This window comes from Chelonia mydas, chromosome 3, assembly GCF_015237465.2.
Source record: "Chelonia mydas isolate rCheMyd1 chromosome 3, rCheMyd1.pri.v2, whole genome shotgun sequence".
NCBI classification, from domain to species: domain Eukaryota; kingdom Metazoa; phylum Chordata; order Testudines; family Cheloniidae; genus Chelonia; species Chelonia mydas.
The window spans coordinates 144,078,101-144,093,424 of NC_057851.1; the positions used below are offsets into that span (position 1 = coordinate 144,078,101).

General features: G+C 53.1%; 1 protein-coding gene across 7 annotated transcripts in view; it reads left to right on the plus strand.

Moving 5' to 3' along the window:
- The first annotated feature begins 7,493 nt into the window (after positions 1 to 7,493).
- LOC114022359 (spectrin beta chain, non-erythrocytic 5) overlaps positions 7,494 to 15,324 on the plus strand; it is a 46,980-nt gene continuing 39,149 nt past the window's right edge. Inside the window, exons 1-4 of one of the 7 annotated variants that reach the window (XM_043543473.1) lie at positions 7,494 to 7,650; positions 8,244 to 8,312; positions 9,862 to 11,259; positions 15,194 to 15,301. In XM_043543473.1, the coding sequence (XP_043399408.1) occupies positions 10,840 to 11,259; positions 15,194 to 15,301 (528 nt within the window). In that variant the 5' untranslated portion in view covers positions 7,494 to 7,650; positions 8,244 to 8,312; positions 9,862 to 10,839. Of the gene's footprint in view, positions 7,651 to 8,243; positions 8,313 to 9,599; positions 11,260 to 15,193; positions 15,302 to 15,324 lie in introns of those variants that run through there. The other 6 variants (XM_037895498.2, XM_043543474.1, XM_037895497.2 and 3 more) reach the window with 6 other exon arrangements.

Here is a 15,324-nt window from a genome sequence, read left to right on the forward strand (position 1 = left end):
TTGCTCTGAGGACAGCCATCTGCTCTGATGGACAAAGGGATGTTCTCTCCAGATCTGTCAATGTGTCACTGCACAGGCATTCCCATCAGATCGGCCACAACATGTGCTGTTATATGGAGTGAGATGCTCAGACTTCCATCTCTCGCTGGATCACTGCAGATTCACACCAGGGCCCTCCCTGACCTGTCCTAGCACCTTCCATCTGAGGCTCTCAAGGCACTTTGAAAACATGAGTGAATTCTTCCTCCCACTCTCCTGGAGGCCGGGAAGTATCGTTCTCCCTATGGTACAGATGGGGAAACCGAGGCACAGAGAGGCCAGTGACTTGCTCAAGGTCAGACAGTGAGTCAGTGACAAAGCTGGGAACAGAACCCAGGACAGGAGTCCTAACCTGTAGCCCCTCTGCTCTAACCAGTAGATACCACTTCTCTACCAAAATGGGAACCCTGGAGTCCTGATTCCTACTCCTCTGCTCCATCCTCTAGCTCACGGATGGGCAACCTATGGCACGCATGCCAAAAGCGGCACACGAGCTGATTTTCAGTGGCACTCACACTACCTGGGTCCTGGCCACCGGTCCAGGGGGCTCTGCATTTTAATTTAATTTCAAATGAAGCTTCTTAAACATTTTAAAAACCTTATTTACTTTACATACAACAATAATTTAGTTATGTATTACAGACTTATAAAAAGAGACCTTCTAAAAATGTTAAAATGTATTACTGGCATGCAAAACCTTAAATTAGAGTGAATCAATGAAGACTCGGCACACCACTTCTGAAAGGTTGCCGACCCCTGCTCTAGCTCATGCTCCCTTCTTCATCACATTCGTATGCACTTGGGTGAATTTACCGCTCTGAATAGGAAAGGTCTGAACACCAGCCACGCCAAACCCTGAGAAACAGCAAGAGCCCCAGGCCCTAAATACACCTCAAAGTGCGTGTGTAGGGAGCTGCAGGACACCTGACAGCTACACTCCTGCTACTCAGAATCCTCCACACATGACACTCCAACTGGCTGCAGGGGGGACAACTGTGCTGGGACCCATGGAGGATCCTGAGCTCAGGAGGGGAATTAACTGCAGGGGCAGCTGGTGGAACTCCAGCCTGCTTTCATGCCAAAGCCCCTGGTTCTGAAGAAGGAGGGGGGAAAATACAGGCAGTGGCTGGTGCAGAAAGAGCATTGGCCCTCTGACAAGGATCCCTGCCTTTCACGTAGCCTATGGCCTCTGCACTCCAGCATAGGTAGGGTCAATGTAACCCTGGGCAGGGATAGATCCACGGAGTGGCAGTGTGCACAGCACATCCCAGTAGGAGGCACTCACAACACCTAAGGCAGTGCCAAACCCTCCCCCAGCAGGGGCAACCTGGGGCAGCCTGTGCTTTTTGGTCTGTGCACAGAGAAGGGGTCATCCTTAGGCTGCACAGCCCTATTCTCCGGAGGTGAGGAAGGGGAGATGTCATCAAGCCGTGCAACTGGTTGGACGGAGGGAGAAGATGAGGGAGCAATATAGATGTACGGAGTCAAATGGCAGGCCCATTAGGGCGGGGGTGTAGTCTAAGGGTTAGAGCAGGACGCTGGGAGTCAGGACTCCATTCCCAGCATGGCTGAGAAAAAGCAGGAGACCAGTAGGCAAGGGAGTTGTGTTCTGGTCCCAGCTCTGTCAATGGCTCACTGTGTGACCTTGAGCAATGCCCTTCCTCGTTGTTTTCCCTCTTGTAAAAGGAGGGTAATGATCCTGACCTCCCTGATAGGGGAAGGGGGCTTGGAGGGTGGCTTGGCAAATGTTTGACTGCTCTGGATCCTTGGAGCAAAGCAGCTATAATCAGGCAAAGCGTTATTGGCATTATTACTAGTCCCAGCAGCTCGGCAAACAAACCCTGCCCCACTTCATCTGATCTCTGGTATTTGGCAAGCCCCTTTCACAGGGGTCTCTGAGCAACCTGGGCCTTCCACTGGAGCAAGGTACAAGCAAGTTATTTCTGCTGGTCCCTGCCCTTGTTACCTTTCGGGCTTGACACTCATAGCCTGACAATAAACAGGTTTCTACAAATTGTATTTGCAAAAGACCCTTTGTTCCACAGGGCCTCTCCCCGCTCTGTGTATATCTCTATAGGTTGGGTAACCTGCATACACAATACAACTAGGAATGTACTGAAATATTTTTGCTCTTGGCTGGAGTCTCTCATTCTCCCATCATGACGTGGAAACCCTCAGCACAGCCATGCAGGGTGTTAGTTCACTCCTGCTCAGGCAGGGCTTGCAGTGTGCTTTGGCACAGGGAGGTGCAGGCTCTCTGGCAATCTGGCTGCTTCCATCCACGCAACACCTTGCATGGATTGGCATCGACAATCTTTTGCTCCTTCTGTAAGCAGCCCACCTTGGCCTGACGCTAATTGATGAAGCTGCAAAAGTCCTCTGTGTGATAGGGGAATATTCTTACTCACATTGTACTGATGGGGAAACTGAGGCACAGAGGGGCAGTGACTTGTTCAAGGTCAGCACTGTAAGTCAGTAATAGAACCCAGGAGCCCTGACTCCCAGGCAAGTGCTGTAACCACTGCCTTTCCCATACAAGGTAAAAATCTCCCAGCTGGGAGAGTATAAACCCTAAATGGCTTCATCTGCTGCATGTTCTGGGCTGAAGGTTGCTCCCACTACACTCATGCAACCCTGCTGACACCAGCGGGGAGGAGAGGTGGCGGTGGGCAAACACTAGCATTGGGGTGTACCACATGGCATGCCGGAGGGCAGCTGTGCGCCTTTGTATGTCAGAGTGTGCGCTCTGTGTGTGTGAGAGAGAGAGAGAGAGTGAGCAAGTTCATTCCAGGCCTAGGACACAGGAAGCCTGGCAGGCCCAGGACGTCTAGTGGGCAAGTTCCAGGAGGGTTACATCACTGCTGACCCTTGCAGCTCTCATGCCTGTGACAGAGCTGTTGAATGACTGTTTCTGCTTTAGGAGCAGAATGTCTCCGTGCTGGGGCTGGGCCAGCCCCTTCATCCCAGTGTTCATCTCTAGCTCCCCGTGAGAAAGCTGCAGGGCTGGGAAAGGTCATGGCAGCTGAGCTCACTGCAGTGGCTTTCCGCTGGGATCGTCTGGGCAATGGATGGGCTGTGTCAGGATGGGGCCGGAAAGAAAGGCGAGGCTTGCTTTTGGTCTCAGCGCCCCTGGCCCCCTGCAGCGTTTTGAAATTAGCTGACAAGCTCCAATCTTTATACTGCCCATTCCCACCCGCTTCGTGACTCCCCAGTCCAGTGCGTTCCCAGGCTCTGAGTATGTTAGCCCCACCCTGAGCACCTGGGCAGGCACCATGTGGCTCAGGACAGAGAGGCAGATGGAGCCAGGGCATTCTTTCAGTGGAGGCAAGTGGGGGTGGGCTTGTCTGGGAGAAGGAGGCAATCTCGGTACTCTTGGCTAAATGGGGCTGTCCCCCAGGAGGAGTTGGGGAGAGGGCAGGGCTCAGCTGAGGGGATGAAGGTAAACACAATCCTAGGTACAATGGGCAGAGGGACAGAGGAACAAGTGCTGGGAGTAAATAAGGCCCTAGTGAGACTCTACCTGGAATGCTGTGGGAGGGCTGGGTCCACCCCACCAAGGAGGATTACTCTGGAGAAGGGGCAGAGGAGGGCACCAAAGCTGATGCTGGCCCTGAGGGGTTTGGCGGAAAGGTTGGGGGGCAGCGGTTTGGGATTCTGCCTGGAGAGGAGATGATTCTTCAGGGAGATTTGAGGTTTGCACAGTTCTCAAAGGGATCGAGTGAGTCAGTTGAGAGAAACCATCCCCCAGGGGAGGGGATGTGACCTGAACCTGTCCAGTCACCGCCTCAAAGGGGAATGAGCAGACTGGGCCAGTTAGCAGGGTAGGCAGTTGGAACAAGGTGTATGAAAGAGCGTGAGGCAGCTTGATCTGCATCCTGGACAGGCGGGACTGAATGGGGCAATGGAAGGTGGGATTCTGGTAAATGTGAAGAGTGGGACTGAACAGGCGCTAGTTAGGGGCTAGAACGGGGGGATCTAGTGCCAGAGAGAATGCCACTGAGACACAGGGCTCTTTTTGCCAGGCTCTATGGCTGCTGCTTTATTGTTCTCATCACCCCATGTGCAAATCTGTATGTATGTGTCAGTATGAAAGCTCAGTGACTATGGGGCTAGGACTTCTCAGAGCTTCTCCCTCAGTCCCTATACGGGTGTTTAGCTAGAACCTGACCCTTAGATTCACAGATTCCAAGCAGGGGTGCTGGAGCAATTTTTATAGTGGGGGTGCTGAGAGCCATTGAACCAAACTGTAAACCCTGTATATGATGGAAACCACTGTATATGATGGAAGACAGGGGGTGCAGCAGCACCCCTAGTACCAGCACCTATGATTCCAAGGCCAGAAGGGACCATTGTGATCATCTGGCCTGACCTCCGCTTTAACACATAGAACTACCCCCAAAATAATTCCCAGAGCTGATCTTTAAGAGAAACATCCAATCTTGATTTAAAAATTGCCAGTGACGGAGAATCCATCCAATGGCTAATTACGCTCAGTGTCAAAAATTTACATCTTATTTCCAGTCTGAATTTGTCTAGCTTCAGGGTCCAGCCGTTGGATTGCATTATACTTTCTCTGCTAGATTGAAGAGCCCAGTATTAACTATTTATTCCACATGTAGATGCTTATAGATTGTGATCGAGTCACTCCTTAACCTTCTTTTTGCTATGCTAAATGGAGTAAGCTTGTGGAGGCTATACTATATGGCATGTTTTGTAATCCTTTCATCATTCTCATGACTCTTCTCTGAACCCTCTCCAATTTATCAACATCCTTCTTGAACTGTAGGCATGAGAACTGGATGCAATATTCAAGCAGTGGTTGCACAAGTGCCAAATACAGAGGTAAAATAACCTCTCTACATCTATTCAAGATTCCTGTTTATGCATCCCAGGATTGCATTAGCTCTTTGGCACCAGCATCACATTGGGAGCGCCTGTGTAGCTAATTATCCACCATGATCCCCCAATCTTTTTCAGAGTCACTGGATAGAGCAGAGAGTCCTCCATCCTGTAAGTATGACCTACATTCTTTGTTCCCAGATGTATACATTTACATTTAACCATATTAAAATGCATATTGTTTGCTTGCGCTCAGTTTACCAAGTGATCTTGATCATTCTGTATCAGTGACCTGTCCTTTGCACTAATTACCACTGCCCCAATTTTTGTGTCATCTGCAAACATTATCAGTGATGATTTTATGTTTTCTTCCAGGTTATCGATAAAGACGTTAAATAGCATAGGACCAAGAACTGATCCCTGCAGGACTTGACTGGAAAGAGACTTGCTTGATGACGATTCCCTGTTTACAGTTACATTTGATGACCCGCCAGTTTTTAATCTATTTAATATGTGCCATGCTAATTTTATATCATGATAGTTTTTTAATTAACACTCCATGCGGCACCAAGTCAAACACTTTACCCAAGTCTACGTCTATTATGTCAGCACTATTACCTTTATGAACCAAACTTTTAATCTCAGCAAAAAAAGATATCAACTTAGTGTGACAGGATATATTTTTCATAAACGCTTGTTGATTTGCTTTAATTACATTACCCTCATTAAGTTTGTTATTAATAGAGTCCCATATCAGCCACTCCATTATCTTGCTTGGGGTCAATGTAAGGCTGACAGATCAATAATTACTCAGGTCATCCCTGTGTACCCTTTTTAAAAATTGGCACATTAGCTTTCTTCCAGTCTTCTAGAACTTCCCCAGTGCTCCACGACTTATTGAAAATCATCGTTAACAGTCCAGCAAGCTCCTCGGTCAGTTCTTTGAAAATCTCGGATGCAAGTTATCCAGCTGATTTCAAAATGTATAACTTTAATAGCTTCTGTTTAACATCCTCCAGAGATACAAGTGGAATGGAAAGAGTGTTGTCATCACCATATGATGAAAATACATCACCTGTTTTTCCCCAATCATAGAACAGAAATATTTATTGAATACCTGTGCCTTTTCTGCATTATTTTTGATCTTTCTACCATTTCCATCTAGCAATGGACCCATAACATTGCCAGGATTCTTTTTGTTCCTAATATATTTAAAAAACGTCTTCTTGTTGTCCTTAAGTCTGCTGGCCATAGAGTTCTCCTTGTATCCCTTGGCTTCCCTTATCAATTTTATACAATTCCTAACTTCTGATTTATATTCATTATATTGTGGCTTTTGGGGCATCTAGTAAAGTGTTCTTAAATGATTCCCAATTATTATTCATGTTTTGGAGACAGCAAGAAAGAAAACACCTCATGTTTCCACATAGCAATTTGAGTGAGTGCAATAGTGTTCCTAACTGACACTAGAATGTAAGTGGCATCAATACCCAAAAGTAGCACTCCCCACTACGATCTACATGGCACCAATACCCATTGCTAGCATCCAAGTGGATGGAAATTGCTCAGGATCGCAGGTCCTGTGGCACTTTTTGCATGAATGGGCAAGTCTGCAGAGGAACTACATTTGCAACACAGGTTCTGATCCTCAGCTTGGTCCTAACTCCCCTGGTTGATAGCAACATGGAGACTGAGGACCTTGAAATGCTTAAAAAGGACCCAGTCTGGTCAGTGCTTAGAACAGGGTTGTTGGGCTGTAGCTCTCTTGGGCCAGAGTGAAAGGCTGGCTTTTTGAGGGGTAGGGTAATAACAAAGGGAGAATAGGAGAGCACAGAGCAAGGCCCCTTTCCTCCCAAAGTATAAATTTCTCCCCTATTGGACAGCCAGCGGGAACCAAAATAAAGTAGGTAGCACTGGCTAAGGTTCCCAGCGTCTTCATGCAGGACACCCTTACGGTACAGCAGCGCTCACAAACAGCTGCCAGGTGGCCTTAGAAACTATAGTTACTGCACCCCGAAAGGCCAGCCTCATAGCCTCTGGAGCCCCCAGTGACACTAGATTACGGCGCCTCTTATGGGCTGTGGTCAACTTGCTCCTAACACCTCTACAGATTTCTTCTGCTGCTGAGTCCTCCATTCCCTCTGAGAGTTATGGAGCAGTCCTGAATGCCACTGGCTATGTGCCCCCATTCCCCATGCCCACTTTCTCCTAGGCTGAAGCACAAGTGCCTGTGTTGTTTGGATGTATTACTCTCCACAGGGGAAGCAGTATACAGTGAGGAGCAGGGTGTGGGTGACAGGGCAGCAGTTGCTGTGGGGGATTGGCTGTATTTTTAACTCAGCCGCCTGTTTGGGGTTTCAATGGGGCCTTGTACTGAAACAGAACCCTGCGCTGCTGCTGCTGCCAAATTGTGTTATTGTGCAGGACAGATGTTGTTATTGCAATCCCTTCCCTCAGCCCCCAGCGCTAACCGCCTTGCATGTGCCGGGAGACAGCACAACCATCCCCGACAGATGGGGTCACAGGGTCGAGCACTATCACTTACACTGAGCATGTGCCTTCCCCCCCTCCCCGCCCCGAAGGGAGAGTTTAAAGGGGCAGCTGGTGAGGAGGGGAATTTTTGTTGTTTCTCATTGCTGGGGACATTATTTCTGTTTGTGCTGGAGACAGGTCAGGTTGTCAGGGGGAGCTGAGGCGGTGAAGACTCCTCTTTGGGGAAAGATCCAGGGTCGTTCCCTCAGCAATCCCGGAGAAGGAAGGATCCCAACAACTGTAAGAGCCACATGGGTTATATGGGTCCTCTCTTAGGGCTGATTTCCATTTGGAATCTCAGTGCTGGGGCCCCAGAGCTCAGGGGTGCATCCCAAGACAGGGTTGATCCATAGGGGCACCTTTCTCCCTCAGGAGAGCATTTGGCACCCTTGTTCCAAGGGACACTCAGAAGCTGAGGGCTAGGACTGTTTGTTTGGGGGGCGGGGTCACGTTTCCCTGCTACAATAACCTCGCCCTGGTCAAACCATGAAGAGGTGCTGTTTGGAGCTGGGCTTTTTAATTGCTCTGAGAAGGGGGATGTGTGCAAGCAGACAGTGAGTGCCAGAGAGGGGGAGGACAAAGATGCGGACAGGAGACAGTCAAGATCAAGACTGCTGGCAATGAGCTATTAAAGAAGCCATTGCTTTGTATAAAATTCAACCCTTGGACTGAATCCTTCTCTGGGTTACTCCACAGGCTGCGATAGGGCTACTCAAGATAGCAAAGTGTTTGCCGGAGCAGGCCCCAAATCTGCCCATAGGGCACAGACCATGCCTCCTTGTCTGCATAAAAGGAGGATTATTTTACCATGAGTATTTTTCTTGTCTTCCTAGATTTTTCCCAGGTACAGGCCATCTCGAGAGTGAGAGCTGCCCAAGGGGAAAACTGTTGCTGAGCTTGAGGTAAGAAGGCTGAGTGTAATATACACAGTCCAAGGCAGAGCTACGGTTAGCTGAGCTCCTCTTGCTGGTGGTGTAGGGTTGGATCCTCCAGCTTCTCTTGGGCAGGCACTACCATGTATCTCGATTCATAAATATAGAGGGTGCTTTACTAGGCTGGCATGTTCCCTGCTATGCATAACAGATAGTGAGACTTGCCCTAGGCTGTGCACCTCCAATATGCAGCTTTCAGTCACAGGTGACCACTTTTAAAGGCAGCCTCAGGGGCTGGGATACTGGCCAAGGACTAAGGAGACATAGGTTCAGTTCCCACAGACTTCCTGTGTGATCTTCAACCTCAGTCTCTCTGTCCCCCATTTATAATGTGGGGATGATAGCTCTGCCTCACAGGGTGTTGTGAGGATCAATACACTACAGATTGTGAAGTGCTCAAATGCTATGGTGATGGAGGCCACAGAAATATGTCAGATGGATGGACAAAGATCCATTCCTACTAGGTAGCTTTTCCTAGTCCCCTGGGACAGATTTCCCTGCGCATTGTATTAGAAAATCTATGGTCACCTCCGCCACTATGCTGCATGCTGGTGCCATGGGGAATTTCAGTGGGGCAGCAAGAATAGACCTCCCCTCCTCTTGCTGTGAGAGCCCAGGCACCTACCATTGGACCTAAAGATGTCCCTGAGCAGCTGGCAGTATGGGGCCTATGACTCACAGCGGAACAGTTCCCAGTCCACCCCCTAGCTCTGGCTCACGCTGGCACTCAGGAGTTCGCTACCCTATTATATAACCCAGGCACCCGACCAGCCCATCCCCTGTGATCCTTGCTGACACCTGCGCCCCTGCAGGGGTGAGGCTGAGCCCGGCTGGGGTGCTGCCGCGGCCAAGGAGCCAGGCCCAGACGGCGGGAGGGCGGCGGGCAGTTCGCGGGGGCAAGGCGCCGGGCTGGGGCAAGGGGCCAGCAGAGGCGGTGGTCCCGGGCCTGCAGAGCGCACGGGAGCCCGAGGGCTGGCCCGGCGGCGCCCCCCCCGCAGTGTTCCCCGTTGCCATGGCGCCCGGAGAAGTTTCCTTGCCGAGGCGGCTCCGCCGCCCATCCCGGTGGAATTCAATTGCATCATCGCCTCCGGCGCTCGGTTGCCTGGGCAACGCCGGGCACATTCGGAGATGATGTGTGCCCCCACCCCCGCCCCGGGCCGCGCGCTGCGCCAGGGGGCAGCAGAGAGCCGCGGGGCAGGGCGGCGCGCGGGCCGCAGCTGGGATCCCGGCCCCCGCCGCGCGGCGGGCTGCTGTGCCGGGCAGCGCCCCGGGCCCCCGCCACAGTTCTGGGGAGCGGGGCTGGAAGTGAGCTCGGGAGCCGCATGACCTCATGCTCAGGAATTGCCTGCCGGACGGGCTGGGCCCGCGCGGGGGAGAGGGAGCCGGGCCGGGGGAGGGGGACGGATGCCGCGGGCAGGGCTGGAGAGGCGTGAGCCCCGCGGGCCTGGATCCCCGCAGCGGGCGGGCGGGATGCACCGCCCGCCCGGGCTGCTGACCCCACTGTGCGTCTGCCCCGCAGAGCCCGGCCCGGCGCCCTGAGCGCAGCATGCCCGCCCCGCTGCTCCTGCTGCCGCTGCTGCGCACCCTCCTCGCCCGCCTGCTGCTCCTGGCTCGCAAGCGCCTCCTGCCGCTGCTCCGGCGCCTGGCGGCCCGCCTGGGCTCTCGGGAGTCCCGCGAGGCGGTGCTCACCTGCCTGCTCTGCATCCTCAACCTGCGCAAGAAGGCGGACGACTGAGACTTCGAGCCTCCCCCGGCGCTGGGGGGACAGCGCCGTGCACCCAGCCAGGGAGGGGGAGCGCAGCCTGCCAGCAGAGGAGAGCACTCTGCGTCTGTTCTGTCCAGTCCAGGGGAGGACACGGAGCCCACCGAGGGGGGAGGAGAGACCCCAGCAGCCAGCCTGGGAGTGGGGGAAGGTCTCTCAACACCCTGTGGGAACCAGGCCAGCACCCTGGGAGCAGACTCATCACTCCCTATCTCAGCTGTGCAGAGCTGCCCCGTTTCCAGCCTTTTCCTGGGAGGATCATTTTCGTCATCTTGGTCTGAAGATGGGATCCGTTCCCCCCCTCACCTCCCTTCTACTCTCCTGCTCTCCTGCTCCTGTTTTCTGAAAGCCCCTCTGGAAGGGGATCCTTCCCTTTGCCCCCCTCCCCCCCAGGGGGCGTGCTATGGTTATTTTGTGACTTTTGCCCTTCGGAACGGTTGGAAGCCCCACATTCTGGGCCATTTCAAAGGAGGCTGGACAGAGGCCTGGGGAGTGATCTGGCCCAGGGCCCTGGGGGACGGACTAGACGGCACCAACTGGGGCTTCTCCATCTCTGTTTCTGGAGGCGGAGTTCAGCTGAAATCCTGTGTCGTTTCCTTGCCTCGAGGTTTGCAGGCTGCTGGCTGGATCCTTCTCTGCCTCGCCTCTCCTTTGGTAGCAGCGGGTGGGGAGTTCGGGGTTGTGATATTCCCCACAATCTCCTGGGGGCTCCACAAGGCCGATGTTTGGGGGAGGATGTCCGGCAGCACAGCGAGGAAGATCCAGCCCTTCACCATCAGCACCAAGCTCTCCCTGCCCAAGTGCACAGTGGACTTCCCTGGGGACTCCTGCCCTGACACCATGGCTGGCCTGGATAACCATGCCCTGCGCCAGAACCTCAATGAGTGTGTCCCCCTGTACTTGGCTCGGGCCCAGTCCAGCCCTGTGCCCGCTGGAGGCGGGTTCCAGAGCACCAGCCCAACTGAGGAGGGCATCACCGACGAGGACCAGCTCAACCGCAACTCACTAGCCCGCTCCATTAAGAAGATCACACTATCTAACTGGCACGGGGAGCCTGGCCCAGGCAAGGAAGGGGTGCCTGGGGTCCCGGTCCAGACCAGCTGTGAGAGGAATCACAACAACAACAACAGCAGACCAGGGAAGGCTCAGTTCAAGGTAAGGACTCTTTGTATCCTGGCCCCAGGACTCTGCATAGACACGGTCCTTTGCTGTGCTCTGTTGCTCTACATTCTGCCCCTCTGTTACAGCAGGGCTAGATCTGCCCCCCCACCCCACCCCCAATCCTCAGCTATGGGAGTCTCCATGTCTGCTGCTCTCTTTCCTTCCCAGTGAGAGGAGATAGCACAGGCAATGTATGGAGGGAGACAAACATGGGTCTCTTTCAGGGAAGGACGTCCCTTCTTGTAAAGGGCCGCTGGGAGCTCGGTTGCTTCTCTGTTTCTTTGAAGACCAGCAGGAGAACCAACCACATGAGCCCATAGAGGCAATATTACCCCCACCCCCAGGGAGAAGAAACCTGTAGTGAGGGTGAGGGGGAGTTTGGAGACAAGAAGATGAGCATGCCTTTGGGGATACATCTGAATTCAAGCGCTCTTGAGGGCTCCTCTCTGATTCACTGTGGTAACCCCCACACCTCTCCCTTGGGGACCTCACAGCAATTTTAGGGTGGGGGGGCAGTATCATTATCCCCCTTTTACAGATGGGGAAGCTGAGGCTCAGAGGGGAAGGTCTCTTCCAGGGACCACACATTATGTCAGAGTCAGGAACAGAACCCAGGAGTCCTGACAGCCAGTCACCTGTGCTCTAGCCACTCGAACACACGCCTCTTCTAATTGCTTGATGCCTGAGCTCAGAAGACCCCCTTGGTGGCCTAAGGCTGGTATCGGGAGAAAGCAGCTGAGATCTCAAACAGAAACTCCCCATGATTTAACCCCAAAACAGCTGCTTTCACAGTAGGGCAAGACAGGGAAGAGAGCAGAGTATGTCATTGCCAAACCTCTGAGCTTCAGTGCTGGTAAAGGCCAGAGAGCCTCACACAAGTCTCTGGTATGCTCAGCACACAGGCAGATCATTGCTAGGCAGCTTGACTGAGGAGTCCCCGGCTTGGGCAATGAAAGGGGGATTCTCATAGATCCTTTGCCTTAGCTTTTTTGGGTGGGGAGGGGACATGTAATAATTGCTTTTTCCCCCATGTTGTTTGGGACTCGGGAGATTGAGTGAGTGGGTCAGCCCCAACAGAAGGGGGCTGGAAGGGAGGGGAGGCCTGCAGAATAGGGCTTTGTAAGAGAGGGAAGGACAGAGGGCTGATAGGGAGTCGGGACATGTTAGAAGGAGTACAGTATGCTGGAGTGGAAGCTGGGTTAGAAGAGAAGGAACTATGATATCCAGACAGGGTGAGAGTGGGGTGGAAGAGAGAGAGAACAACATTAGTACACACTCATTCTTGGCCTACAGCCCCCCCTGCTATCCCAGCCCTGGGCTCCCCATACACAGCTCTGTCCATGCCCCTTACTGCAGTCCTGACCTGCAGCCCCTCCTCCCTGCTATTCCAGTCCTGGGCTCCCCACACACAGCTCTGCTGATGCCCCTCACTCCTGTCCTGCAGCCCCCCACTATTCCCATCCTGGACTTCCGACACACAATGCCCTTTGATCCTGAATTGTAGCCCCCCGGCCCCTCCCTCCCTATCCTCGCTGTTCCAGCCCTCATGAGTGCAAACTGGTATGCCAAATTAACATTGTGGTTTGTGATGCAGAGAAGCATCTTCTGGAGAGTAAACAGAGGCCACTAAGCTCATTTCACTTGTGAGTGAAATCAGGATTGATGTCCAGGTTCTCAGTGGTGACCCACGAACACATTACCTCACTGCACTATCTCATTAGACCCCAAGGAAGAGTCCTTTAAGATCACCCTGAATTCTCAGCCAAGAACATCTGTGTGCGTGCACACACATGTCTCCCTGGCATTGAGCCCTATGGGGGTCTGTGCTGGTTCCTCCTCTGGGTGGCTCTGGGCAGTGAAAGTCCCAGCCAGCCAGGGGCACCAGCCTCTCATTTGCAGCCTCCAGTCCCCAAAGCAAGGCGAGGCCTAGCTTAGTTCTTCATTTCACGTGCACTCTGGAGCTGTCTGCTGTAGGGGCTGGGAAAGGGCGCAGCAGTTTGGCAGGAAGGATGAGGTCATCTCATGCTGACAGCCCTGTTTTCCTGAAGCTGGTGGATTGCGAGGCACAGTGTGTATAAAGTGCCTGTGTCACCTGCAGGCTTATCTCCCATCGCTGAGCGCTGGGTGGGGAAGGGCCGAACAGGCCACAATGGGCGTGGGGACAGGACTGCCCATGAGTGGTTCCCAGGATACTGTGCCTGGCACAGCAGCAGCCGCTCAGTGTCTCTAACCACCTGCCATTCCCCAAACAGGATAGACGCTAATGTACATATGTGTCCGTCGCCTCTGGCGGGGTTCAGACCTGTGGGCGCTGGCTGGGGAGGGAGAGCCCTGCTCCCTGTGAGATCTGCTCATCCCACAGCTGCCAGGATGGTTCAGCTCAGTTAGACTCTTCTGCTGTCTCTGATCATCCATTGCCGCCTCATGTCCCCTTTCCTGCTCAGGGTGGGCTGCCTCCTCCAGCGAAGATGAGGCAGATAGTGCTGTCGCAGGGCTGCGTGGGCCTGCCAGAGGCAGCACAGGGTGTGCATGTAGCATAGGTGCCAGGGAAATGGTAGTGCCAGGGCTTCCCAGGGTGTGTCAGCCACAGAGATTCCTGGGACGTCTGCAAATCTGCGGGTAGCTGCGTGATATCTGCAGACATCCGAATCTGCGCACGCAGATTTCCGTGGACCATGTTTGCGGATCGGATGCAGATACAGATTTTGTGTCTGCACAGGTCTCTCTAGATAGCCATCTTGAGAGGGCCAAGCTAGTGCGACTGCAGCAGTGGCTCTAAAGGCTGGGGAGGGGGTGGGTTCAGAGCCCGAGTGGGAATGTCTACACAGCTGTTTTTAGCTCTGTGAGCCTGAGTCTCTAGACTCGCTGCTACGGGATTTGTTTTGAAGCATAGACATACCCATGGGGTCCAGACCTGCATGCCTCACTCCCAGGAGGAGCCTCATTGAAGCCTACACCTGTGAGGGAAGGTGGTGAGCAAGACTTGGCCTAGAATGGCTTTCGCAGGGAAAGGTATTGTCTATTGGTTAGAGCAGGTGTGACCAGGAATCCTGGGTTCTATTCCCAGCTCTGCCACAGATTTGTTGTGTACCCTTGGGCAAGTCTTTTATCTTCCCTGTGTGTAAAATGGGGCTAATGGTATTGACCCACCTCTCAGGGGGCTGTGTGCAGCGGAGCTAATGTTTGCAGAGTGCTTTGAGCCCCTCGGGTGGCAGGAGGTCAGGATGTGGGCAGTGTTACAGTGCTGTGATTCCCGAAGGGACGATATGAAAGATAGGGAGTGATTAGCACATACCCCAAGGACTCTCTGTGCACAGTAAGCGAGCCCCTGTTACTGGCTTCTCTTCCAGCTGTTGTCCCCTGTACTATAAGAGCAGAAGTGACTCTGGATGTTAAAGATGACCTGCCTCTCTGCCAGCACAGATGGGAGCTTTGCAAGCATCCAGTATCCTAGGAGTCCTGGGTATAATTCCCAGCCTGCTCTGAAACACAGTCCACACACTGTGCAGAGTCCAACCAATCCCACACCCCTCTTTCTGGCTCTATTAACAGTAACAAGGTAACAACATACAGATCAGATCAGACTTTCTCCTCAAGCGTGACTGCTCCTAGGGTTTCTTCTCTGGGCCAGCTCAGCCCACACCCCAGATCTTCTCTCCCCAAACAGGTGGGGTGCTGAGCCACCTGCCTCAGAGAGGCAGCCAAACCCACTTAATCCTCTCCTAGCAGGATCAACAGCCACTAACAGGAGGGTGGTGGGGGTTCAGGCAAACACAGGCAGTATGTCACTATGACCTTCAGGGGTCTACACCTGAAAGCCCCTATCTAAGGAGCCCAGGCTTTGGCTGCTCGGTGAAGGGGTCTCCAGACCTCTCTTGGTGAGTGGGTGAGACTCAGCCCTTACAGACTGCTTCTTCTCCACCTCTAGGTCTTTCTCAGAAAGGAAGTGGATGTGGAGGAAGAAAAGCAGGAGGCCAGGAGCCTCCATGCTGGTGATTTCTGCTCTCCGGTGGACAAAGGTCCCCCCTTCCATATGGTACGTCCCTGGTTCTCTTGATT